This window comes from Artemia sp. Qi Xiang Cuo, chromosome 8, assembly GCF_049724085.1.
Source record: "Artemia sp. Qi Xiang Cuo chromosome 8, ASM4972408v1, whole genome shotgun sequence".
Lineage (NCBI taxonomy): Eukaryota > Metazoa > Arthropoda > Branchiopoda > Anostraca > Artemiidae > Artemia > Artemia sp. Qi Xiang Cuo.
In genome coordinates, this window is record NC_142801.1 from 22,644,646 (window position 1) to 22,671,055 (window position 26,410).

Genomic DNA, 26,410 nt, shown 5'->3' on the forward strand with positions numbered 1-26,410 from the left:
GGAGACTTGCAGCTTCTTTGTGTGACCTCTTGTTGTACTTGCAAGGAATAAGGAGAAAACTTGACTTGAGAGGTTATTTTCTAGCAGTTTGCAAGTAGTGATTGTGTCTCCTCTCTTCCTTTGATTTACTAGGGTGGGGAGTTTGAGGGACACAAGGCATTCCTCATATGGCTTGTCTTGCAGAGCTGGTATGAGCTTTGTTGCTTGTCTTTGGACACTCTTGAGTGCTTTAAGATCCATTTTATAATGGGGAGACGCTTGGGTCATTCTAAATTCCAGGTGTGGACATGCAATAGCATTGTACAGCATCTTCACCAAACATGGTTTCCTGGTGGTAAATGTTCATTTTATGAGCCCTAGGGCTTGGTTTGCTTTGGCAACTTGAGCTTGTGTGTGGTCATGGAACTTGAGTTCATCATTGACAATAACCCCCAGGTCCTTCTCCTCACTTACAGTTTCAAGTAGAATATACATTGTAATCTCCAATACAGTAAGGTTGTCTAGGATTTTTGTGTCCAAGATCCAGGACTTTGCATTTTGACATGTTGAACTGCAAACCCCACTCAGATGACCATCTAGATAGTTGACCTAAGTCTTCCTGCATTGTTGAGTGATTGGGGCTAATTTGGGCCTGTCCTAAGAGCTTGCAATCATCAGCATATAGTGTCAGTGGGTTGTTCAGGTTTGTTGTACAGTTATTAATATAAATGTATTTCATTTTATTTTAATATATACTGTATTTTTTGTACAGCTTACTGTTTGAAATACAGCCAGTTAGATAGGTAGCTAAAAGAATCCATATACATTTTCTCTGGAAACATCTAACAAATCCCCCTCTGTCCTTTGGAGCACCCATGTTTCAGAACCATACCTAACCACTGTGCTACTAGTATTCTAATCTTGGTTTGTAGACTTATCTTTTTATTCTTCAAATCTTTTTTAAACTGTGGAAAAACACCCTTGCTATCTTGGAAAGTAATTGTTGACTTGCTAGACTTACAAACCTGCGTCTGAAAAGGCAGGGGCTTCAGTCTTGGTATGGCTAATTATTTGGTTTGGAATGGGGGTCAGCAACATTGCTCTGTAAACTCAGCCAGAGTTGACCCAGCTCTGAATCTAGAGATATCTAGGGGAAAACATAGGAAGCATTAGATGATTTGCCCCCAACCACACAGCATTCCTGACATAGGCAGACTAGTACCTCTGCTGCACAGACATTGTCTGCATGCAAAAAAATAAAGTTTTAAATAGGGGGATCTGGGTAACCCTTCTGAACTGCCTAAATTGGCCAGCTCACAAAGCTGTTGGAAAGCAGTAATTCTGTATGGCAGCTAGCAAAGGCCTCTTCAAAATCAGTACTGGTTTAGTGACTGGCCCTTCCAAAAGGAACTGCTATAAAATTCTAAAACTACTTTAGAAATTCTAAAATACTTGCTAAGATCATTCCTAAAAACAAATTACTCTACTCTCCCCCCCCCCCCCCCTCCTCTGTCTAATGGTTGAATATAGCTATACCCCAATTTGTACATGTCAAGAATTCTTCATATGCAACTCTTTTCTTCAACTTAATTTAACTGCAAACAAGCAATATCAGCTGCATCTAGCAACAGGAAAATTCAGAGGGTAAAGTAAACTAATGTGTTTTTGGAATGATATAATTAAATATTTTAAAAAAATTTTAAGTAGTTTTCAGAATTTTATAGCCTTTCCTACTGGAGGGGCCAACAAATAAATTAGTACGCCAGAATCAATTAATGAAATTAGGACACAATTTACAAATGATAATGAATACTTATAGCCTAGAACTAATATTAGAAAATAATTTACAGTTTAGTTGCAACACAAGGAATCAACAAGGTTTCATTTTTCCAAAATTATCAACCATAGCATCTAATCTGATGATTTCTTAAGTGCCTTTTCACTAAATATCAACACCAGATCACTAAGCCTTGTTCTAACACATTGATGACCTAAGATAGGATTAGTCCAGGTTAATGTAGAAAAGGATCTCTCATTACTAGTAGTTGGGATAAACACATTAAGGATGATTTGTTTAATTTTCAAAACTTTGGAATATACTGTTAATATTTCTTCCAGTCAATCATAAAATTCAAAAACACCTTTTGGCTTGTTGACTAAAAATCAGTAAATTGTCTGGAAACGTTTATGTTTGAGTTTAATAGGGATATGTGAATGCAAGCTTCCTTATAATACCTACTAAATTGGGCAGGAGCTTTTTTTTTGGGGGGGGGGGGTAGTTGCCCCTAAAAAAAATTGAAAAAAAAAAATTAAACAGCCCAGACCCCTTGACTCACCATATATAAACCCCCCTGCCCCCCCCCCCCATAATAATGCTGGAACTACTCCCCTGACATTGACTAATCAACTAGACTACTAGTATTGACTGAGTTGTCCTAGCCAAGTGGATGGTGTGCTGGATTTGAAATCCTTTATCCAAAGGGCAATCTTTACTGTTGTGCAACAGAAAAAAAAACCTCAAGTCAAAGTTTTATGATAGATTTTAATTTTACTCTTTTCATGCTTCTGAGCCTTTTCATTCCAGAAATGGCACAAAAAAGTACCATTTTTGGTGCCATATGTTACTTTACAATGGCATTATCAAGACAAATTTATAAAAGGCGTGTATATACAAGCATTAGTTTTCAAGTGAGTGATTAAACAGCTTTCTATGATGTTCCGGTGCCCACTAGCACCAGCAAGAAAAGAGACATGTTAGTGACGCATAGGCTAAAATATGTGTGTTTACTTTCTTTGCTGACAGAAAAAATCCTTGGTTTTCTTATTTATTTTGTTGTTATGTCCAACCAGTGTGGCATCATAGTAAATTCCAATATGATTGCTTTCTATTACCAATTTGATATAGAAATACAATATAAGTTCATCTGCCTTGCTATGTTGATGAACTTTAATCTTGATTTATTTCATTAAAAACCCAAGGCCCTCAGTCATTGCTTTTTTAACAAAATGTGGTCAAAATTTGATTTTCCCAATTAATGTAATTTGATTATGACAGACCATCTATCCACTTGTGGCAACCAATTGCAACTGGCAGCAATAAAAGATATTTCCTGGGTAACAGATATTTCAGCACGTTTCCTGGGGACTAAAAACCTCTGACTTAGGGTTTTTGACACTAATGATTCTATTGGTCCACTTTTGTTTGATCTGCAACCCTTTTTGAGGGGTTTCAAGCTGTTTTTGAAATTCCCATAAATTGGCTCTGTTATATAAATTGTACTATTAATAATTGTACTGTTAATAATTGTACAATAATTGTACTGTTAATAAATTGTACTATTAAAATAAATGAAAATTATACTTACCCTTCATGAATCTGTTGTGAAGTATTATTTGTGGTATTGGGGGGTTGTAGTTGTAGATGCCTTTATTCTCCCTTTATAGGGGAGATAATCTCTGGCCCTAAGGTAATTAAACTTTGGTAGCATGCCTTAGGCTATGACCGAACTAATGAGGCGTTCCGACTGGGTATATTCGAGGGCTAAAGGTAGATTGTAGATAGGTTGTCTAAAATACAATACTTTTATTCATTTAACATATAATAATAATCAGATATATACTCCCTACTGGGACCGGCTGTCCCAAGTAGACCACAAGTCTCAAAACTACAATGATATACGATAAGATAAAGACACCTACACTGATCCGACAAAATCCCAAGGTATTTCCCAAGGTAATAATATAATAAACGGGCAGAAATTCACCCGGCAACTCAGAAAGTCTAACTTCAGTCTCAAAAATCGAATTATATATATGGAATACTAACCACGTACTTCCGGTACATTGACGCATTTAGCCAGGAAATTGGTTATTGAGCAAGTTCCCTCCAAGCCCACAAATTCCACGATTTGTGTGTTAAAAAGTGTGTTAAAAAATCTTAAAAAGTGGTATTTTGAAACTTTTTTTTGCGTTTTACCATATTTTTACTCAATTAATAATTAACTAAATTAGAAAGCTTTACCACAATACTCCCTATATAAGGAAAAATTGTCCCAATTCTCAATATTTTACTTTTAAAACAACTTAATTTCGTTTTCAGCTATTATGCTGCCATCTTTGGGTCATTATGTGCATCTACCCTCAATGGGTTTCCTTAGGGTATTGTTTCTGGTCCAATATTGGCCATGTTCTTTTTTTGTCGAAGGATTTCAATTCGAAATTCATCCTTGTTTCTCTTTCTCTGTCTCTAGGACTGACAATTACTCTTTTACCCTCTTCATATACATCTTCTGTTTTTCTTGACCCCATGTGGCTTAAACATAATATTAGATTTTCATTGGTATAGTTTTATGAATTTTTTTTTTTGTTTAAGTTTAATAACAATTAATAATTTAATTTATATTTTCGATGTGGTTTTTATTTAGTGGTTTATATAAAAATGTGTTTGATATTTCAATTTTTATTTAGTTTTAGAAATGACTTGGGTAAATTACACATAACATTTTGATTTTTAAATTTTCACATATTTTTCCAGCACAAAGCATTTTCACATATTTCAATACCATAAGGCATTGTGCTGTATAGAATATTTTCTAGGCCTAAATTGAGTTATGTTTTTATCTCACTTTTGATGAAGTTGTAGTACAGTTTGTTTTTCTGCTATAGTTTCGAAATAACTGTTGATCAAGTATGGTTTGGTTTCCGATGGTATGTATGATAGTATCAGGATCTATTTGAACTGGCTTTGAAATTTGCTACTTTCCAAAAATGTGTCAAAATATGATTGAAGGAAAAATGGATCTAAAAAGATGCTACGAAAAATTTGATTTCCCAAAAAAAAATTTTCTAAGGTGGTATCTAAAATCAATATTCATATTAGTATATACATAAATCATATATTTTCAAATATATTTGAGAATGGAATACTAAATTTTCGTATATATCAATTACTTTGATAGTTAACTAATCTTGATTATTTTTTCAACTTTTTTAATCACTCCAAAATTAATATCACATTTGAATCGTGAAATTACGTTTCTTGCTTGATTATTCTTTCAACCTAAGACTAAACAAATTATTTTACAAAAAAAAAAATTAATATTGATTTGAATCGATGTCAAAAATTTAAATATAACATTACATCACTATTTAAAATTTAAAATAAATTAAAAAAGCGTATATATAAATAAGCATTGTGTAATAACTTACACAAGTATTTAAGTCGCAAAACTAGATATGTTATTATACTATTGGTTAAAACTTAAAGCATTTTTTTAAAACAAAACACGGTATAGACTAGTATTTATAACAGTATATATTTTCTCAATTACATTTGTTACAACCATATAACTTTTCCCATATACAACTAAATACATTTTGTTTTAAAACTTTGGTTCTATTTCGAACCCACTTGTGTCATTAATTGTCATTATCTTATAAGCCTGTTTGTCTATTCAAACTTTTAAGCTTTTCAATTCTTTTCGAATTTCTAGGTAGGCCTACTTTAGACAGTTTTATAACGTTTTTGTCTGTAATCTCTCTTTTTTCAGCTTTAATGTCTTTTTGGTTTAAGGCTTTTATTTACAGCTTATATCTGATAAGCTAAAAATTTTAGCTACTCGTCTTTTTACCTGTTTTGGCACTACCAATTGACTTTTGCCCGTACCCTGAGGGTTTGCTTACCAGGGCTGCCTTCTGGTAGCTCCTATAACGTTTCTAAGTTCTCTTGTCATCAGCTACAGCTAAAAAGACTATGATGACTCTGCACACAAAATAATTAATTTTAATAATTTGTGGCTACAATTTTTTTCTTGGGCTATTCTTTTTTTCAGAAAAAGTGGCCCTTCTGCCGAAAATACCTGGCCTTCATGGCACACAGTAATTCAGTTTTTGACACACAAGTGACAATTAATATTTTAACTTTAACTTCCCCACTTTTACTGGTATTGCCTTAGATTTCAACTTTTAGTTCTCAAGTCTATTATGTTCATTACTTCCAATTTTCTATGTCATGTTAGTCAGTCTTATGAAAACAACTTCCACGTAAGAGAGCAAAATTTCCTTTCTTGACTTCTTTGCGCATTTCTGCAATATTTCTATTAATATCGGCTCGCGTTTACTATTGTAACGGTGGCTCCATAGTATTAATGCTACTTATTTGTACTTATTTAGTACAATTTCGTTCGGCAAGTTCAATAAGTGCGTCTAACAGAGTTTAACTGACTTCATTGAGTTTATTTTTCCTTTTAGTTTCGTCTGGCTATATTTTCAACTTGAACCCTTCTAATTTTTTTTTGATTCGATATTTCAATGGAGCCTAAGGGTTTTTTCAAGTCTTTTCCCGCTTTTTCAGTAAAATATGTCTTTTTTTTTAAACCTATATTTATATATTCCATGTTATTTTTCAATAACCTTAAAAAGTTTTATGATGATTACACTTTGTGATCAAATTCATTATCTCCATATTTCTAAGAGGTGGGGGGTGGGGTATCTAATTTTTGCAACTTGTATTTTTTTGAAATTATTTAATTTTTTTTTTCTTTCGAAAGTTTTTGGTGTTAGAAAAGTACTGTAGTTTTTCAGCTAATTTTTTTGTTGAACACTTTTAATTAAGTTTTGCCCCGAAATTTCTAGTTCTTATTTATTCATAAAAATGTACTGTTTTACGATATCCTTGATTCCCACAAAATTGTGTGGTTTTCATTGCAGACACATATTCCATGTCTGTGATATTTTACCAAAAATTAGTGCCGATGTCGTGCCACAAGTTGCATAGAGATAGGGGTTATCTTTTGTGGTTTCCCTATAAAAAAAAAAATTATATTATTCGTGTCTGGAATTTTATCCTCAGTTTAATTTGCGCCTTAGTTTTATACAGTCATTGAGTGTAATTTGCCCCTTTTGTGATATTTTGACTATTACTTTGTTCTAAGAGCTTATGGGTTTAGTGCCCACCAATATTGTTGGAACTTGCTATGTTCCTAGCATGTCCAAGAATATTGGCGAACATTCAGCTCAAACCTCCTCCAAAGTTTGACTTTTATTTGATCTGTATTTGGTTTGCTTGGTGGATCCCCCCAAATGACAAGACTCTTAGCATTTTTTGTTTTCAAAAGCAGTTCTTGTCATTGGTGTTTTTGACCTGCAATGTCCTTACTCTGTTATTCCTGTTAATGGTTTGCTGTGAATTTATTTAATATGTGATAATAATTATACCCGAGAAAAACTTTGCTTTACGCTGTGCTATACTTTTTAAATTGTGACCCATTTTTATCTACGGCTTCTTGTTTATACACATCTTCCTTATTTGTAAGTGTTTAATTTATTATATCCTTGACTAGTTATAATAAGGTTACAGCTAGTTTGTGCATGTAGTGGGCCCCTAATGTAAACTCTTGATACCTTTCCAACTATAATTATTTTTAAATTTCTTTAAAACAAATCTTTTTTCAAATTCGACTGAAGGTGTCACCTCGAAGAGTCAAAGGTCAGTAGATGCATTGCATGTACTTAACAACGAGAGACCAGCAGTGATTGAGCTCACTCCAAATTTGCTAGCTTCCAATGACCCCATTTCAGTAAACTACCCTCCTTCTTTTTTTTTTTTTTTTTTTTAATTTTACCCCCCCAGAAATAAATTTTTTCAATATACATATCAAAAGAATCGCCTTTTAATCCTTATTATAAATATTTATAATTTAATTAGGTTCACTACACTCTTTTAAGAGTTACGTGGCCTTACTTATATCCCTTTATTTTTTTCATTTTTGAAGCAAAGCCTAATTCGTTTTGACAAGTCTTGACATTTCACCGCTTGCGAAGTCTTATCTTGTATCGGAAACAAAATTTTTGCGGGAACCTATGATGTCACTTCAAATCGGAGCTATAATTTAACGTTAGAAGGTGACGGTCATAATTTTTACTGGCGATATATATTTGAAGGAAAACTTGATATTATTTATATACTGATTAAAAAAGAAAATATAGATATTTCTTTAGTGGCTTTTATACTCGTTTGATTTTTATTTAGTATTTTTTGTTGTTGTTGTTATTGTTTTTTTCAAATATTAATCTGCTGGGGGCTGCGCTTGTTCTGCCTTTCTCCGTTTCCTGGTCCGAGTTTTGAACCCCAAATTTTTGCTTTTCTTCTTTATAATATTGGCAAGTTTTTACGTTGTCTCTATAGTGTGGCTTACAAGGCTCTGAGTCCGAGTGTTGTTTTGTTGCCTCGTCAAATATCTTTAATCTTTGTTTCTCTTGATGTTTGGCCTTTTTCATAAGTGTTTTAGCAACTTGTGCTGCTGACAAAGGAACTTGTTGCTGCTCCTTAGGTTTCTTTTCTGTTCTCCGTAATTTTTCTCTCAAAGAAGGTTTTCTCGAGGATGGCCCAGGCTTACCTATATCGTTTTCTGTCGAAGAATTTCTAGTGTCGCACTCTGTTAGCTCGCGTCTGGTAGAAGACATCTGTTCCAAAAGTCATTTTTGTGTTACGACTTTAGGTGAGTCTAGTGTATAAAAATCAGATAATTCTTTGGTTTCTTCCAATTTTTCTTCCTATACGGATCTAACCTCTGGTTTATTATGTCTTAAACCAGTAGGTTGTGCTTGAAGCTCTTGTCTATCGTTTTTATAGCTAGTATCTGATGATCATTTAACTTTTCCCTTTTTCTCTTGCTTTTTTTGGAAAGTTTGTAGACTGGGCTAAATATTCCTTCCACTTCTCCCAACTGTTTTGGTCGGTAAAAAGGTCATAAAATTCATATGGTCTTCTGATATATACTGGTGAGATCGTGTCTTCAATTTCTGTTTCTGGAAATAAAGTCTCTGTCTTCTACGGTTTTAAAAAGTCTCTCTTTTTTATTCTTTTATGGGGTGCTATTTCTGCCTTTTTCTTATACTGATGCTTTAGAATATGTTAAGTTATTTGGTAGAATTTTCATAATCCTTTAGGGTCCGTTACATTTTGGTTTTAACTTTTTTGTTCCTCCAAGATTCGTTTCGTATACAAAAAACAAATCTCATAAGCAGTCGCTCGTTTTATTTTTGCTTGATCTGTCATACTTGTCTTTTTGTTCTGTTTTTGCATCTTACAGTTTGTCTTTAAGTTGTTCAATAGCTTTTTTCATTCGCATTACCATCTCTTGCTTATATTGGTCTAGGTTGTAATATATTCTGTCATTTTGTATTTCATCTAAGCAAATTCTGGGATCTCTTATATGTTGCAAAAAAAATGGCGTTTCTTTTTAAGGAACGGGAAAAAGTCGCATTTATCGAAAAAACTACAAATGGTAAATGCTTGTCTCAATTTTTCTTTTTCTATCTTGTAAACATTCCCAATATGTACGCTAATTCTATGTGATGCCGCTCGACTTTTTCATTAGCGATGGCCAAGTTAAACTATGTAAAACATCATTTCAAACTAAGATATTCTGTATTTTCGTCTAATATTTGGCTCTAAAACATGGCCCATTGTCGCTAAGTAAAACTCTAGGGAAAATTCCGTGTTCCAGGCTTAGGAAATTGGCCAAAGCTTTCGCAATGGTTTTTGTCTTTTCGTCTTTAATTGGAAAAACGTATAAATATGAATTAAAATGGTCTACTATGGTTAGTACGCACCTCTTTCCTTTCCTGGAAACTGGTAAACTTTCCCCGGATCCCCAAGTGTCTATTGACATTATTTCTCCTACCCCTGAAGGGGTGGGGTATTGACCTAATTCAGCCCTAGGGGTCTTTGGTGGCGACTTTTGTTTGGCGCACTCTTGGCAGCTTTGTATAAAAGCTTTTACTTTTGAGTACATTTTTGGAAAATAGAAATTTTCCTTCAGTCTCCCCATAGTTTTTGCGTCTCCCATGTGACAGCCAATCTTTGAATGTGTCATCTTTAAAAATTCTCCTTCCAGATATTTTTGGATTACTGGAATAATTTTTAAGTCATTTCTTCTTTATTCTTCTGATGGTCTATGATATCATACTAGAAGATTTTTACTTCCGTCTAGATCAAAGTTATCTAAGTCCTTTAAAAAATGTTTAAAGTGCTCTGGCAGTTCCGTTCCTTTTGATAAAAAGGATTTCATGGCTAAACAAAAATCATCTTTATTTTGATGCTTCGAAATGTTTTCATTAGACAGTATTTCTACCCCTTCTAGTTTGTTCTGGATGGTTGCTATCGCATTTTTTTCCTTATCTGGATTTCGTCAATATTTGTACGGCCCTTTATATATATTGGGGTATATGAATATGCTTGCAGACGTAGTATCCACCGTGTCAGCCGGGCTGAAGTATTTTGCATCGTATGTAGCCAAATTAGTGATTATTGGTCTACGCGTAAAATAATTTTTTTTACAAGTAAAAATTGTCGAAAATATTCTGTAAAAACTACCACTGATAAACACTCCCTTTCAACTGTCGAGTATTTTTTTCTGCTTCCGTCAGTGACCTACTGGCGTATTGAACTATTAATTCTACTCCTTCAGAATTTATGTTTAATAATATGGCCCCTATACCGTACCCCGAAGCATCTGTTTGTATTGGTGCCAGTAATAATTGCCTTTTTATTTCATTTAGTGTTTGTTTTGCTTCCGCTGGACATTCGAATTTACCTGATTTTTTTAAAAGGTTCGTCAAAAGTTGTGCTATTGTGGCATAATTTTTAATATATCGTCTGAAATAGCTTAACAAACCACAAACTGATCTGCAGCTTTTTTTATCTTTAGGAGGCTGTAAATTTTCTATGACTGTAAATTTTTCTGGATTTGGTGAAATAGTACATTGGTTTATCAGGTGTCCAAGGAATAATAATTTTGGTACTACTATTTTTAACTTTTCTGGTTTTAATTTTAAGCCTGCTTTTTCAAACTTTTCCAGTATATTTCTAAGTCCAACCAAGTGGTCTTCCAAGTTTTCATTAAACAGAATTACATCATCTAAATAAGCCAGGGTGTCTTTTTTCCTTCCTGGTTCGTTATCTTTTAACACCAAATTCATTAGGCGACTAAAACAATTTGGACTAAATGATAAGCCAAATGGCATACGTTCAAATGTGAAAGTTCTCCCATCGTCTAAGATTACTGTAGCCTTATGCTTTGTTTCTGCATCTAAAGCGATTTGCCAATATCCTGCTATTAAATCAAAACTAGTGTAATATTTTGAACCCCCTAACGAATCTAAAATTGTATCATTTCTTGGTAGTTTCATCACGTCTTTAATCGTGACGGCATTCAGTGCCCTAAAATCTATACATAATCTCCAGGTGTTATCTTTTTTCCTGACTATTACTAATGGAAAACACCAATCGCTAATACTTTCTTTAATTATTCCCTGATCTTCCATTTCTGTTATTTGGCTTTCTAGCCATGGCTTTAAATGATAAGGTGTTTTATACGGCGACTTTTTGATTGGAGGGTCCTCTGTTGATATCTTGTGTGTGATTAAGTAAGTTAATCCGTAATCTGCTTTGTGTCTTGCAAAAGTCCATTTAAAATCCCAAAGAATATTTTCCACCCTAGTTTTTACGTGTCCCGGTAAATGTTTTAAATCAAATTGTTGCAAAAAATCCGTTTTCGACATTCCATACTCTTCTTGTGGTTGTGGTTTTAATGAGGATAAATAGTCGTGGCTAGTGAAGTTTACGCTTAATTCTGGACTGTTTAGAGATTTTATTTCCGAATTTGAAATCTTTTCTACTGATCCAAGTTCTACCTGGTTCAGTTTTATTTTATTATTACTTAGATTTGATAGTTTTAAGTACGTTAGACTATTTTCAATTTTTTAACTTGATTTTCCACGAAAATCATTGGGTGTTCCCTTATGGTGTACCCCCCCTATCACGGCATTCATTATTTTAACCTTTCCTTCTTTTTCATTTAATGTAGCTAGAACTTGAGCTGTCGTTCCCCCTTCTATTGTGATTTTTCCGCTTATTTTTAGGTTATAATTCGAATCTTCACTTTCGTTATTTGTTGTTATGCAAATTTTGCCTATTATTTTCATTTGCCTGGTTTATTGTGATTGTATTGGATATGGGTTCCCATACAATCCCATATTTTCTGATGGCAACCACTCCTAGAATACAAGAAAATGGTAGCTGCTTGCATATTATTACTGTTAATGTTAATTCTTTATCCCCTGCACTATATTTTAGTGGACATTCTCCCAAAATTGTCAGCTTTTGCCCAGTCACTGATTTTAGTGTAGTTTGGCATCTGCTTACTTGATTTTTGACACTAGGAGGAAACTTATTAAAAACTTCCTCTCGAATTAATGATTTAGATGCGCATGTATCTAGTAAACATGGTAAATTTTGAAAAAACTCAATTTTAAAACAACGCAGAATCGGTAGATTATTATTATTTGCATTTGTATCACAACATTCTAAACTATATAGGGGTCTTTGTAAGGAAACAGCTTTGTCGACCCTTACAGGCTTGTTTGTCCGCTTAAATGCCCACTGTTTGGCCAAAAATTTCTGGGATTATCCCAGTTTTCTTCAGCGCTGCTACTTTGACTCTTGGTATTGCTTACCATTTGCCTTCTAGGCCTAAATTCAGGAATATTATTAGGTGTTTGCCAAGTATTATTTATTCCCTGCCTTTCTAAATTTCTCTCTTCCTGCGTTCTCAACTGGTGTTTTTTTGTGTATATCTGGCCTTTTTTCGATATTTTTTGCCATCGATCTGCCAAATATTGATTTGGTTTGCTACATTTATAGAAATTAAATCTTTTAATATATTTCTTGGTAATTTAACCTTCCTCGGTGGGTCTTTGTCTATTTCTATATATTCTTGACCTGCCACCATTTGCTCTATAATTTTCCTCTGGAGGAGGAGGTGGGTGTCCATAATACTTGGTATTCCAAGTCATTAAGGATCTAGTACCATGGGATTGGTCGTCAAATGGGGAGGGGTCAGTCCATGGTGGGAAGGATTGGCCTTCCTCATGCCTTTTTGGTTCACGATTCGGCTCCTCAAAGTTCATCCTCTTCTGTCCCCTTTCATATTTTTTTCTTTCTTGGGCTCCTGTGTTATTTATTGACATCTGATCAAACCTTTTCATAGCCTCGTCAATTTTTACCTCTGTTTCGATTAGTATTATAGCCTGCTCTAAATTTTCAGGTTTCCGCGATAATATTAGTCTTAATAACTTTTTCGGTAACCCTTGGGTAAAAGTATGTAGTTGTACTTTTTGTACTGTCTCGTCATTTCCTCCTTTCTCTAATTGTAAACACACTGATCTACAAATTTTGTCTGCATATTCCCTGATACTAGTTGAGGTATCGAATGTGACTACCTCTGTTCTTAGCCTCACGGAGATGCTTGTCTCTATGAATCTTGTTTTACAAGATTCAATTAGAGTACTGATGTCCTTGGGCTCTTTTTCCTTAAATTGCCTTAAAATGCTTAAGGGCGTTTCCCTTTAATCTAGCTGCAACGCACTGCTCTTTGACCTTATTCTCGAACGATTCTGTTAGTTCATCGAAAATTTTTAATTTTTCGACAAACTCATCTACAACTGAATTTCCGGCGTATTCTGGTATAATTTTTGCAATTTCAAGTACTGTTGATTGGGAAGTCATTATTCCTCTGGTAAAGCCATCTTATTTTAATCTACTATTTTTTATTTAGCCTTCTCGACCCAGTTTTTCTAGCGGCCACCAGTTGTTGTGAAGTGTATTTTATGGTATTGGGGGGTTGTAGTTGTAGATGCCTTTATTCTCCCTTTATAGGGGAGATAATCTCTGGCCCTAAGGTAATTAAACTTTGGTAGCGTGCCTTAGGCTATGACTGAACTAATGAGGCGTACCGACTGCGTATATTCGAGGGCTAAAGGTAGATTGTAGATAGGTTGTCTAAAATACAATACTTTTATTCATTTAACATATAATAATAATCAGATATATACTCCCTACTGGGACCGGCTGTCCCAAGTAGACCACAAGTCTCAAAAACTACAATAATATATAATAAGATACAGACACTTACAATGATCCGACAAAATCCCAAGGTATTTCTAATGAGAAAATAAATGGGCAGAGGTTCACCCGGCAAGTCAAAAGGTCTGCCTTCAGTCCCAAAAATCGGGGTATATGTATGAAAAACTAACCACGTACTTCCGGTACATTGACGCATTTAGCCAGGAAATTGGTTATTGAGCAAGTTCCCTCCAAGCCCACACATTCCACGATTTGTATCTTTATCTTAAAAAGTGGTATTTTGAAACTTTGTTTTTGCGTCTTAATATATTTTTACTCAATTAATAATTAACTAAATTAGAAAGCTTTACCACAAATCAGCTTAAATGAGCCATGTTTTTCACTAAATAGTTGTTTTCAAAACATGTTTCAATTTTTTGTTATTATAGACCATGGTTTGCTATTTACTAGGTTCCAGCTATTGCTACAACTGTGAAAATTAAAGTGTAATTTATATAATTAAAAAAAGTAGAAACCTCATTTTTATTTTGTTAAACTTTTCAATTAAAAGCATTAATTGAATTCAATGTTAATTCAATTTTTGAATTAAAATCAAGTATTTTGTAGTAGGCATCAAGACATGGCTAATTGTGGAAAAAAGCCAAGACAGATATTCCAAGTAATTGAGAGGCAAATCTGGGATAAGCCCTTTTTAGAATTGTATAAAAATGATATCATTTCATTTGTTGATAGATAAGTCTATCTATCATCCATCCATAGGTCATTCCTAGGGCAGAACCCTGGTAGAATCAAGTATATAGAATTAAGGGATGAAAGATTGCATTGATTTTGAGTTGTTGCGTGACAGACGTCACGTATGGTAAAATCATTAATTTGCATTAAAATCAAATATTTTACAGTAGGCATCAAAACATGGCTAATTGTAGAAAAAGCAAAAACAGATAGTCCGAGTATTTGAGAGGCAAATCTGAGATAAGCCCTTTTTAGGATTGTATAAAAATTGATGTCATTTCATTTGTTGATAGATAAGTCTATCTATCATCCATCCATGGGTCACTCCTAGGGCAGAACTAAGGTAGAATCAAGTATATAGAATTAAGGGATGAAAGATTGCATTGATTTTGAGTTGTTGCGTGACAGACGTCACTTATTGTAAAATCATTAATTTGCATTAAAATCAAGTATTTTGCAGTAGGCATCAAGACATGGCTAATTGTAGAATAAGCCAAAACAGATAGTCCGAGTAATTGAGAGGCAAATCTGGGATAAGCCCTTTTTAGGATTTCGATGCCCTTTTTGGGATAAGCCCTTTTCAGGCAAATCTGGGATTTAGCCCTTTTTAGCCCATTTATGACATCATAAAAATGATGTCAAAAGCTTGTTTCCCAAGTGTTTTGTTAAATGGCATGGGTAAATGGTGGAAGTAAGTATGGCTCTCTTATTGGACAAATACTTGTGTGACTTGACTACCAATTTTGATGTCACTTTGAATGTACTTTACAGGTATTATCATTAATTTCTTCTGTTTTAGGGCCTTGTCAAAAACGCCTCAATTAGGACTGAGCCCTCAACAATCAAATTAGCTCAAAGCAGCCAAATTTTATTACAACAGCAAGATGTTAGGTTTTACTCTGATAAACGTCCATCTTTCATATCTAGTTTTGTTGAAAATCTGAAGCAAGAAATGGCAAGAAACAAGGAAATGAAGGATAATCTAAAAAAGTTCAGAGAAGAAGCTGCCAAACTTGAACAGTCTGATGCTTTAAAAAAAGCTAGGTTTGTTGTTTTTTTTTTCTACAGTCTTGGCTCTTTTTTTTTACACCAGAAAGTTTTCATTTTGTTTAATTAAAATTCAGTTTTTCAGTGCTGTTTTGCATTTCACTCAGAGTTGTGTCTTTGTAATCCTTTAACTATTGAACTTATACCAAATTGAAAATGTATTAAAGAAAATAAAATATTCCTTTGCTAGTACTAATATCAAGGAAGAACAACCAAAAGCTGTGTGTTTAAGTATGGAAAAATTGTGATATATATGTTTGGTCTTTTGGGGTTTTGTTGAAAAGACCCCCCCCCCCCTTTAAGATATTTGTGATCTCCAAAAGACTAGTACAAGCTCTTGTAGAGTCAAATTTGCTCCTTATGTCAAGTAAAAAGAAAAAATATATTGGAAGCTAATTAAAAATGAAAGTTTTATGCCTAAATTGAGTAATATAAAATTCAAAAAATTAGTAGAATATAGCATGCAAGAATAGTTTATCCAAAGATAATAAATAAACTTTACGCAATGAATGGAAAAAAGGGGAAGAAAGCAAGGAAATTTACTTATTTAACAAATTAATTATATCAAAAAGAACATTTGGACAGAGGCACAGTTTAAGACTTTTTTCTGGTTGGGGGTCGGAAATCAATGCAGTGTCTATAAATGAATTAAGGACAAGCAAGGATTGATTAATTAGCAAATGTGTAATAAAGAGAAATAATACTCTGTAGCTAGGTGACTGCTGTCAATACTTTTTTTTTCTTTCTTTTTTCATGCATGCAAGCATACATACCAAGAAGCTACACCTGAGTAAAAAACACAAAATCATAGTGAAATTTTTTTTTTTACAATTATTCTAATGGATTAGAATATGAAAATTGTAAAGTTGTTCTGAAAACATCAGCGATAAAAAAGTTAGGTTTTAATGAAAAGAGTGAAAGGTTAGCAAGGAGCAGTCCCCTCCCAATAGAGAGAATAATTTCAGTTCATTTTGAGTTTTAACATCATGTTACTTTTATTTGAAAAAGATTAATTTTTTATGTTCAATTTCTATTTGTTTTTAAAACCGTTCACAGAGTTGCCCTAAATATAAGAGGGCTACTGCTACGTGCATATTTAGGAAAGATGGCGCCACCTTACAGCACTACTATGCTTTGTATTATTTAATGATCATTATCGTTAAATAATACATACTTCTGCTTATTGTCTTCAGGAAATAAATCTGGAAAATGTAAATTGTAAAAAATATCATTTTCATAAATAAATGAAACCCAAAAGATGGGTAAAATATTTCAGACCCTAAAATAATTATGAATGCTTTTGGTGATATTTTTAGTACTGCAGGATTTAAGCTGGCATCCAGTATAAGGTCAATTCCAGATACCCCGGATCTTGATGATTTTGTCCCTTCTGGGAAATTATTTTCGCTTTACGTGATTACTCATCAAGATGTGATTTTAGATTTTCTAATCGAATTGTCAGACAAATAGCATCAAATGTTTCTTCTCTCTTTTAATGTACATATTTTTAATTTATATTTAGTTAATGAAATATTCCCTGATTTGCTTAAAAAGGCAAATTTTATTCCTTTATAAAGTAAGAGTCCCACTTACCCTTCAAATTATAGAGGGATAACTCTCCTTTCTGTTTTTAGCAAAATTCTTGAAAAAAATGCACATAAACAACTTAAAAATTTTCTTATGGATAATAAAATCTTGCACACACCTCAATATGGATTCATTAAAGGCAGGTCAACTGAGTGGGCAGTACTTGATCCTTTACTTGAAATAACTGATGCTCTTGATGGTCGTCAAAGTGACTTGGCGATTTTTCTTGATTCATTAAAATAACTTTTCCCACAAAATAAGTTTTTCAAAGAAAAGTAAAGAACTCCATTAAACCAAAAATGAGCAAAAATAAAATCAAATAATTTACCAAGCGTGAATGCCGTCCCTAGCCCAGAACATAATTTGCACTTTACTGAAAAAAATATAAATGTTTTTACTTTTATAACTTTAATAAGTCAAATAATATTAAAATTTTGATAGCTAAATATTAGTATATGTGTATTAAACTGGCAATGCACATTCATTTATATTTTTTTCAGTAAAGTGCAAATTATGTTCTGGCCTTGGGAAGGCATAGGGGCTCTGAGCCCAACTTATGTTAATTTCTGCTCGTTTTTAGTTTGACTCGGTTATTTATATTAATTTCTGTTTGTTTTGGGTTTCATTTATTTATCAATCCTGGTAGTTTCACGCTTGGTAGACTATTTGATTTTAATGATGTTGCCAAGTTTTTCATCGTTTGCTTCTTATTAAATTAAAAGAATATGGATTTTCATCAAGTTCTCTAAGTTTTTTTGTTTAAATCGTATCTTTCTCGTAGGAAGCTAGAATATTTTGATCGTGGAAGCGCTATTTGGTCTAATTGTTTCTCCATATCATGTGGTGTTCCTCTAGGCTCTGTCTTAGGACCTATATTGTTCCTTCTTTTTATAAATGATTTGCCTGAAGCTTTACCGCTGTGCAAAATTATTATGTTTGCTGATGTACTTTTTGGATCCCATTCTGATTTGGATAGACTGTTTTTAAACTTTAATGGGACACTTTCAGCTGCATCTGATTGGTATGCTAGGAATCTACTTGTTCTTAATGAAAAGAAATGTCAATATATGTTGTTTTCACGTACGGGCACAGTTCAAAGCAGCTTTTTTCTATTTTTTTGAATAATGTTGAACTTAAACTTGTTCGCCATTTTAAGTATCTTGGAATTTTCCTGGATGAAAATTTATCTTTCCAAGAACACATTAAAATATTGTCGCTGACCATATCAAGAAATGTTTGGATTCTTTAACGGTTGCGCCATCATTTTCCTAAAAATATTTTGAAGACAGTTTATTTTTCTCTTGTTCACCCTTATTTCCTTTATTGTATTGCAGTTTGAGCATCTACTTTTGCATCTAATTATGAAAGAATGAAAATTTTGCAAAATAAATCACTTAGAATTCTTTTTAATATTGATTGTTCAGCTTCAATAAAACACCTATACGGGTCTTTCGGTATATTTTCGATTATTCAGATCCATCTGATTTCTATTTCCCGTATTGACTATGAATTTACCTTTGCTCAACTTCCATCAAGATTTTCTACAATTTTTACGACAAACTCGTAATATCATAACTACCCCACATCTCATACATCATATTTTTCATCGGTATTACGACCTACAACTAGAGTCAGTTTTAGCCTCCGTCACATGGGACCAACAATATGGAACTCTTTACCATTACGAATTTGAGAGTGCCCTGATAAGGTTCAGTTATTTAATGTATTAAAGAAACAGGTTGTGACTTTATAGTGTCAGGTTGTTTTTGTTTTTCTTGTTTTATTTTGGTAAGATATAGCCGTTTAAATTATTGAAAATGTAGTCTGTATGATGATTTTTCCTTTTCTTTGTAAGAGGTAATGCACTTAATTATGGCATAAGACATTTGCGTTTTTGTTGGTTAACAGTGTTTATGTCTTGTTGTAAATAAAAAGTGACTCTACTCTAGTTTAGTTTTATTTGAAAAACTTCTTGCATGGGAAGCATTTATAAAAGTTAATCTTGAAAATTAGGGTAGGCCATGGCCAAAAATAACCTCTCTGAATATGAATATGGTCTGAATAACCTCTCTATAATATGGTAGGGTTTATTAATAGTCGTGTTTTTATGTAGGTCCAACATTATGATGAGTTTGGAAACACTAAATTAGTGTATTGTCATCCATGGTTGTTAAGACAAGAGGAATCAAATAAAGTTTTACCTATTGTTATATATTGTCAATGTATTTTTATTAACAAGTGGGAGTTTTCCTTGAAACATATTTAGAGACCCCCCTAGCCCTCTGGGTTTAGATTAGCTAATCTGTTCAACGTAATCAACGTAAGAATAAAATATTTTTGGACATCGATAATAGGTTTATTGTTTTATTTTAGACAAAAGTTCCACAATATTGAAGCGGAGGCAGAAAAGAGTGGTGATTTTTTAAAAGGTGGAGCATCAGCCTTTAAGGAAAAGCTGCAAGATGTAATTGAGGAGGCTGGGAAATCAGAGATTGGGCGAAAAGCAGGTTTGTTTCTCAGCTATGGCGCAAATGTGCCACCCTAATTTGCGCAGATAATAGTTAAGAGAAAAAGATGGCTAATTTATATTGTACCGCAAAATCCCACAGATGAAAGGAGGGTAATATCTTAGGATGAGGGGAAGTTCACCTAGGATGATTCTGAACATTTTTCAGCAAACCTCAATATCTAGGCCAGGGGTTCACAAACAATTTACAGGACTATAATCTTTTAAGTAAAAAACACAATACTCCACCCTCGTTAAAATAGGGTACAGGATTTTGCTGAAATACTCCTATCTATAATACCATATTAAGTAATGTATAGAAATATGTTGCACTCCCTGGCAGGGAACTTCTTGCTCATCGTGCCATCTAGGTATTTCTTTGGTCAAGTTATAATATTTTTCGATTTTCTTTTCTTTATTTTTATGCTTGTATTGAATAACAAAAAGAATTGATTTGCAAATAATATTTTGTATATGCCTTTGGTATATTTTATGCAGCTCAAAGGCACTTGTCTTTTTTTTAAATTTAGAAATTTAAGTATAATAAAGAAATATGCAAATAAGGTAAGACAAAAAAGAAGATAAAGATAGATGGCCCTAAATTGGAAAATCGATGAAAAATGGCTGAAGCTTTAGATAAAACTATATAAATAGGAATAGCTTATAAATTGGAATATCCCAGGAAATTTTGATGGAATGCAAAAGTGCAAATAAAGACCCTTACCCCTTGTTTGCCCTCTTGTAAGGCATTGTTAATTGTGTTTCTGACGTAATCTATCAGTGTAATACACTATGAATTAACCATGGTAAATAAACGAATTAGAACTAAGTTCCCGGGTCCATGATAGCTTAGAAGTGAGAGCAGTTTTGTAAGTTAGAAGTAGTTTTTGTGTTTTAGCGAGGGCAGTTTTTGTAAGGAGGATGGTGATTTGCAGCATCATATTAACTATTTTAAGGTTTGAGGTTTTTGACAGAAATTAGATAATTTGCCCTTAAGTGCTCTCTGGGAGGTTTTAAGACCAGCATTGATTGGGGAAGAGGCTATCTAATATTAGTCTTACAGTAAGCTCTCAATTGTCTGCTGTTCTTGAAGGAACCCAAAGTGTTTTAGGAAGTACAAATTATGTATATGCAGAATAACAATACTAAGTACTATACGATCTAATTAGGTTAGAATAACGCGGTTTCTAAAAAAAGAAAATTTAAATGATAATAATGTAAAAATGTTCATGAAAAATACTGAAACAATTACCTTAAATTACCTTAAATCGCATCTTCTAGCGACCAAGGTTGAAGAACCTGTAGATGTTGCCAGGTAACATTGACTTGATAATCTTCATGTCACAGTTCATGAGTGGATTATCAATATTTACATATATACAGGACAGTTAACACAGTTCATTACAACAGGACCGTTAACACAATTTCATATCACAGTTCATAAGTGGATCATCATTATTTTCATATAAACAGGACAGTTTGGTTTCCTTGTTGGGTGTCACTAGATGTATCGGCGGTCGGGCGTATTTGGGGGCTAAAGGGGGCGGGTGGCACCTAATAAACCCTGCTCGATGATGCTGGTTCATCCCACTGCGTCTTTAAATGACTTGCCGCTCCAATCACGGTCAACACCAACCTTGAAGCTATCAACTTATCTGGCTTACACGGTAGATTCGCTGAGTGAATTCCACAGTGGAACAACATGATTGGTGAAGAAGTTGAACTTCTCACGCTTTCTGCTAAAATTTTTATGCCGTCTTATGGGACTTCATTGTGTTCTGGTGTATTCACTGTGATCGAAAACGGGCTTGATGGTGTCACTGGTCATCATCTTAAAAGCGAAGATGACATCTCTCTCTCTCTACAGTACGTTAGGGTAGGCAGGTCAAGCTTTTCTAGTCGTTGCTCGTAGGAGATTTGTTTTTTGGCAAACGGAAGCTTGGTTGCTCTACGTTGGACCTTCTCAAGTATCTCCATATCACACCTAAATTGCGGGTTGGCAACCGACCTGCCAAACTCAAGATGGGGACGAACAAGGGCCGTGTAAAACTTCTTGATAACTCTTGGTTGGAGACTTGTTACTGAACACTTGATCAAACCAAGGACCTTGTTTGCCTTAGCTGCTTGGTTCCGACAGTGACTATGAAACTTGAGCTTATCATCAATTAATACCCCAAGATCACGCTCTTCCTCGGCACTCTGAATGGGCATATTGGCACCTGCAGAGTCAATCATGTGATAACTATGGCAAGGATTGTTTGTCCCGAGATGAAGGACTTTACATTTGTATGGGTTGAACTCAAGCGTCCAGGTTGTTGCTCACAGACAGAGGTTGTTAAGATCTTCCTGAGAGAAGAGCAATTTTCTATAGAGGTGGCTTGACCAAAGAGTTTGGAATCGTCTGCATACAGTTCCAAGCCATTCTTGATAATTGAATGTAAATAAAACGCGTTAACAATATTTTGTGTAGATTTTCGTCTGTTTCTGATTTTCCGCGTGACTTGCTTATACAGGGCTGCCATACCAAACAATTCTGTGGGTTATCTAGTTTAATGTTTGTACTGTACCCGAAAAGTGATCCATATTAGTCATATATAGAGTGTAGGTATTTGCTTTTTCTTGCTTAACCCCTCCGCTTCAAAAAACACTTTTCCTACAAAAATAGCTCTTAATTGTAATTTTGTTCTCTTGCGAAGTCATCAGGTTGCTTCTCCTGTGAAGCAGCCATGCAATTTGTTTAAGGACATGGCGAAATGTAAAGCGCCAAAGTAAAACACTTTCGGGTAAAACACCCCTACCATGCAATGTGCAAAGTACGTATCTATATTCTTTATCTTGTCTTTGCATTTGAGGAATATTGAGGAGCTAGTCTGTTTTATTTCGTAGTAGGAAGCTATATCTCTCATATAAGTAACCCAAAAGTAAAAAAAAGATAAATAAAACGGGTCTTAAAGAAGATATTTGACAGTTTGCGTTTTTGAACATAAAATTCGTAAAATGTTCGTTAGCAAAAGAAGACGAACGCCCGAAATATGTTACTTGATAGTGTCAACAAGAGGCCTTTTTAATAAACAAAAATGGCGTGTCACCAATACAGTGACTGCTTAGCGAAGTGGTTCTGGCTTTTATGATCAAAAGTACTAGATTCCAGTAGTTTTTACTGGTCATGTCTCTCAACCATAAAGAGGGATGGAATAGACTAAAGGAAAAGTAAATTTGGTAATTTGGGTATTTTGACTATTGTGGAAGTATTGTCCCTAGTTTGTTTTTTATTTTTGGGTTTTTTTTTTCAAGAATGGCTTTAGACAGAAATAAGGAAAGATAAAAAATTGCCTTAGCAGGACTAAATTAGGGATGTAGTGATGACGGAAACCATCATTACCAATATATCCAAGTTATTGAGACAGGTATTTTACGCTAAGCATGACAGTGTATGTTTTATTTCTATAGCCGTCAAGTAAAAATACAAGCAGTAACCTTTCTCAAAGAAGCATATATACATCTTCGATTTCTGAAAAATACAGATTTATTTATGCAAAAAAAGGGTACGAAGAGTATAAATATATGAGAATTCAGGTGAAATTTCGGAGGGGTGGGGGTTAGCCAGTCATGTATGCATGAATTTATTGTTGAGAAACTTGTGTTTGGGGGAGAGGGCCATGTTTGGTAAAACTTATCAAAAACAGGACAGTTATACAACAAATATGAAAAGTCTAAGATCGATGGATGTAATTGCGGGGAGGGAGGGACTTGAACCCGTGCCAAGTGAATGTGAAAAATTGTACATACATGCCTACTTTAGGTTAGAGTTATTTTAAACTTACATAGTTATATACATCTTGAAAAATCGGGAATTTGACTTTAATGAAAAAGATCGCTATATGTAATTAGGAAGTTTTTTGCAGCAGCAGGTACCAAATTAAAAAAAAAGGTAAGTGGGTAAAAAATCAGCCAAAAACAAGCTAAACACATATGGTGGAAAGCAGCTTGAGGAGTTTTAGCTTTCATTAGAAGGTGAAGTTTTGTTTTGAAATAAAGAGATTATTAATGGTTGAAATTTTACGGGCGGAAAGCTTTGCCAAATTTAAATAATTAGCGTTGGTTGTTCTCACGGTTCAACATGGCAACACTGGCGAAAATGTGATAGTGCCATAAAAACTTCATAATTTTGAAGCAACCAAAAGAAAGCATGTTCGTGTTGATGGCCTTGGTACTTAAAAACTAAAAAAACTATCCTATAGCTCCCCACCTCTTTTCTGACCGAATTTTGAAGAGCTGTTCTAATAATTCCTTGTCTCAACTACATGGAATCTGATTCGGGTTACTGCCCAAGTTCTTTTTCAAATAACCCCTTCTCCTGAAAAAAAAATTAAAGATTTGAGCATAAACATGCTCTTTTTTACATTTTTAACTAAAAATTTATCAGATTTAAAAACCCCCATAAATCTAGGTAACTCACCTTTTGATTTTTGTGGGGGGCGGCGGGGGGGTTAAGGTACTAAAACAAAATATGTAACAAAATGAAACTTGGAAAAATACGACTTTTTTGGAAACTATTTATGGTAGGTAATAGCGTTTTCCTAATATTTTTTCTTATTTAAGGAAATGTCACAAATGTCTGATATTAAGTTTTACATCCCAAACATGGTTTATGCAATTACTACCAGGTACCAGTGCCAAAAATTTGAAATCAAGTTTAAGCATGCTTAAACACTGAAAGAAGGGTAAAAAATAACAGTCTATTAAATTTCTGGATTCTCGATGTTTTTATGGGACTAATTATATAGATTTTAAAGCTTTATATTTTTTGTCTGTTTTACCAAAGCAGCCCTAAATAAGTGAATATATTTATGTGACAACATTGACAGACTGAGGCTGGAAACCGGGATTAGGCTGCTAGTGTGTGTGTGTTTTTTTTTTTTTTTTTTTTTTGTTTTTTTTTTTTTTTTACTTGGAAATGGAATTGATACTACAAATGATTGACAAAAATGAAAAGTTAAGGAGGGTAATTTAATAGTTCTAATACAATCCATAGAAGTGAAAAATTTAAATAGATAATTTAAGTGGGGAGGGGGTACTATAAAAGTGGAGATGGGTCGTTGGAAAATTTCTTGATTTTGTGCCAAAAGCGTGGAGGGCCAAAGTTAGGAAAGAATTACTTTTTGCTGTTATGTTACTTGTAAAAAATTCAGACTATTATTACTTTAGGCGAAATAACCGAGGAGATTAGTAAGACTGCACGTGGGGCTGCAAGCAGTATAGCAGAAACTGGAAAGAAGCTGGGTGAGACTTCAACATTCCAGACAATTTCAAAGACTGCACAGGCTGTAAAAAAGGAGATTGACGAAGGAGCATTAGCTACAGGATCTCGGGTCTATCGACCTCCGTTGCGGTTAAGGAAACGAAAGGAAGAATTAGATAGTGAAACAGCTAAAGTTATTCAAGTCAACACAGAAGCCACTGGAATCGAACTTCATAAAGACTCTAGGTAACAAACGGGATTCTCGTTTTATTTTTATTTTCTTTCTTTATTTATTTCTTTATTTCTCTTTTTTTAGTGGTTTACAATAACCGTATCATCGTTGGATATTCAAACAGACAACTTGACGCTTAACTATAAGTTATAACTATATATAACTATAAGTTATATTTTAAACATTTTACTGTTAAGATTATTGTAGATAATAGTTATTATTCCTGAATCATCTAGGAATGGCAATTTTTTTCATGTTTTAAAAGTGTTTGTTGCTATGGGCCGTGGTGTGTCCTTTGCTAAGTTGCAGCTGTCATTGCAACCATGATCTCTTGATCCATGGGCAAATTTTTATTTGCCCATGAAATTGCCCAATAAAAATCCAATTGCCCATTTTCCCAAAAATTTCCATTTGCCGAATAAAAATCCCCCTCTTCATCCACCACAAAGGTCACAGTAAGGATATTATTAAAAAAAAATTGTTCCTCAAAATTACAGCTGATCTGAAATTTCGACTGTATATTAAAATTTTGCCCTAGCTTAACTTACATTCCATCTGTCTAGTTTTTAAGCAGAAAAACTGAAGAAGGACCTTAAAAATATTCCCACAGTTTGCCCATTATACAACTTTGTCATTTAAAAACGATAAGAAATTAATTTTAAAAATTGTTTTCTGAAAAATAACTTTTCCTCAAAGAAAAGTTAAAAGGGATCAACAACTAAAACCTAAAATAGAAAAAAATAAAGAAATAGGAAAAGAAGTAAAAAGACATATTAAAACCTAAAATTAACAGAAATTATTTTTAGTGAATAAACTGTACCCAAAATGAATAGAGATAAAATGAGTAATCACTTTAAACGTATAGATAGCACATACTCCTATGGATGAATAGAGGAATTCTAAAACGGACAGAAAAACAAATGAATCTTCAGGTCAAGTTTAAAACGAACAGAAATAAAAGTAGGGCTACTGCCCCCCAAAAGCCTCTATAGGCCAGTATATAGTAACTGGCAAATCTTGTTATATAAAAGATAAATTGTTTTATGTTAAGTAGGTAACGATGCATAAAATCGAAAGGCAGTGAGGTCTAAGAAACTTTAATGAAAGACTAGAGATATACTTTTTTTAAGTTAAAAAGCACGGTACTGGACTTTGCAG

The 26,410-nt window shown here is 33.7% G+C and overlaps 1 protein-coding gene across 2 annotated transcripts in view; it reads left to right on the forward strand.

Moving 5' to 3' along the window:
* LOC148949248 (mitochondrial import inner membrane translocase subunit TIM44) overlaps nt 1-26,410 on the forward strand; it is a 36,907-nt gene that overhangs the window by 4,053 nt on the left and 6,444 nt on the right. For both annotated transcript variants that reach the window (XM_089093293.1, XM_089093294.1), the window contains exons 2-4: nt 15,438-15,682; nt 19,646-19,779; nt 24,987-25,266. In XM_089093293.1, the coding sequence (XP_088949419.1) occupies nt 15,438-15,682; nt 19,646-19,779; nt 24,987-25,266 (659 nt within the window). The remainder of the gene's footprint in view (nt 1-15,437; nt 15,683-19,645; nt 19,780-24,986; nt 25,267-26,410) is intronic.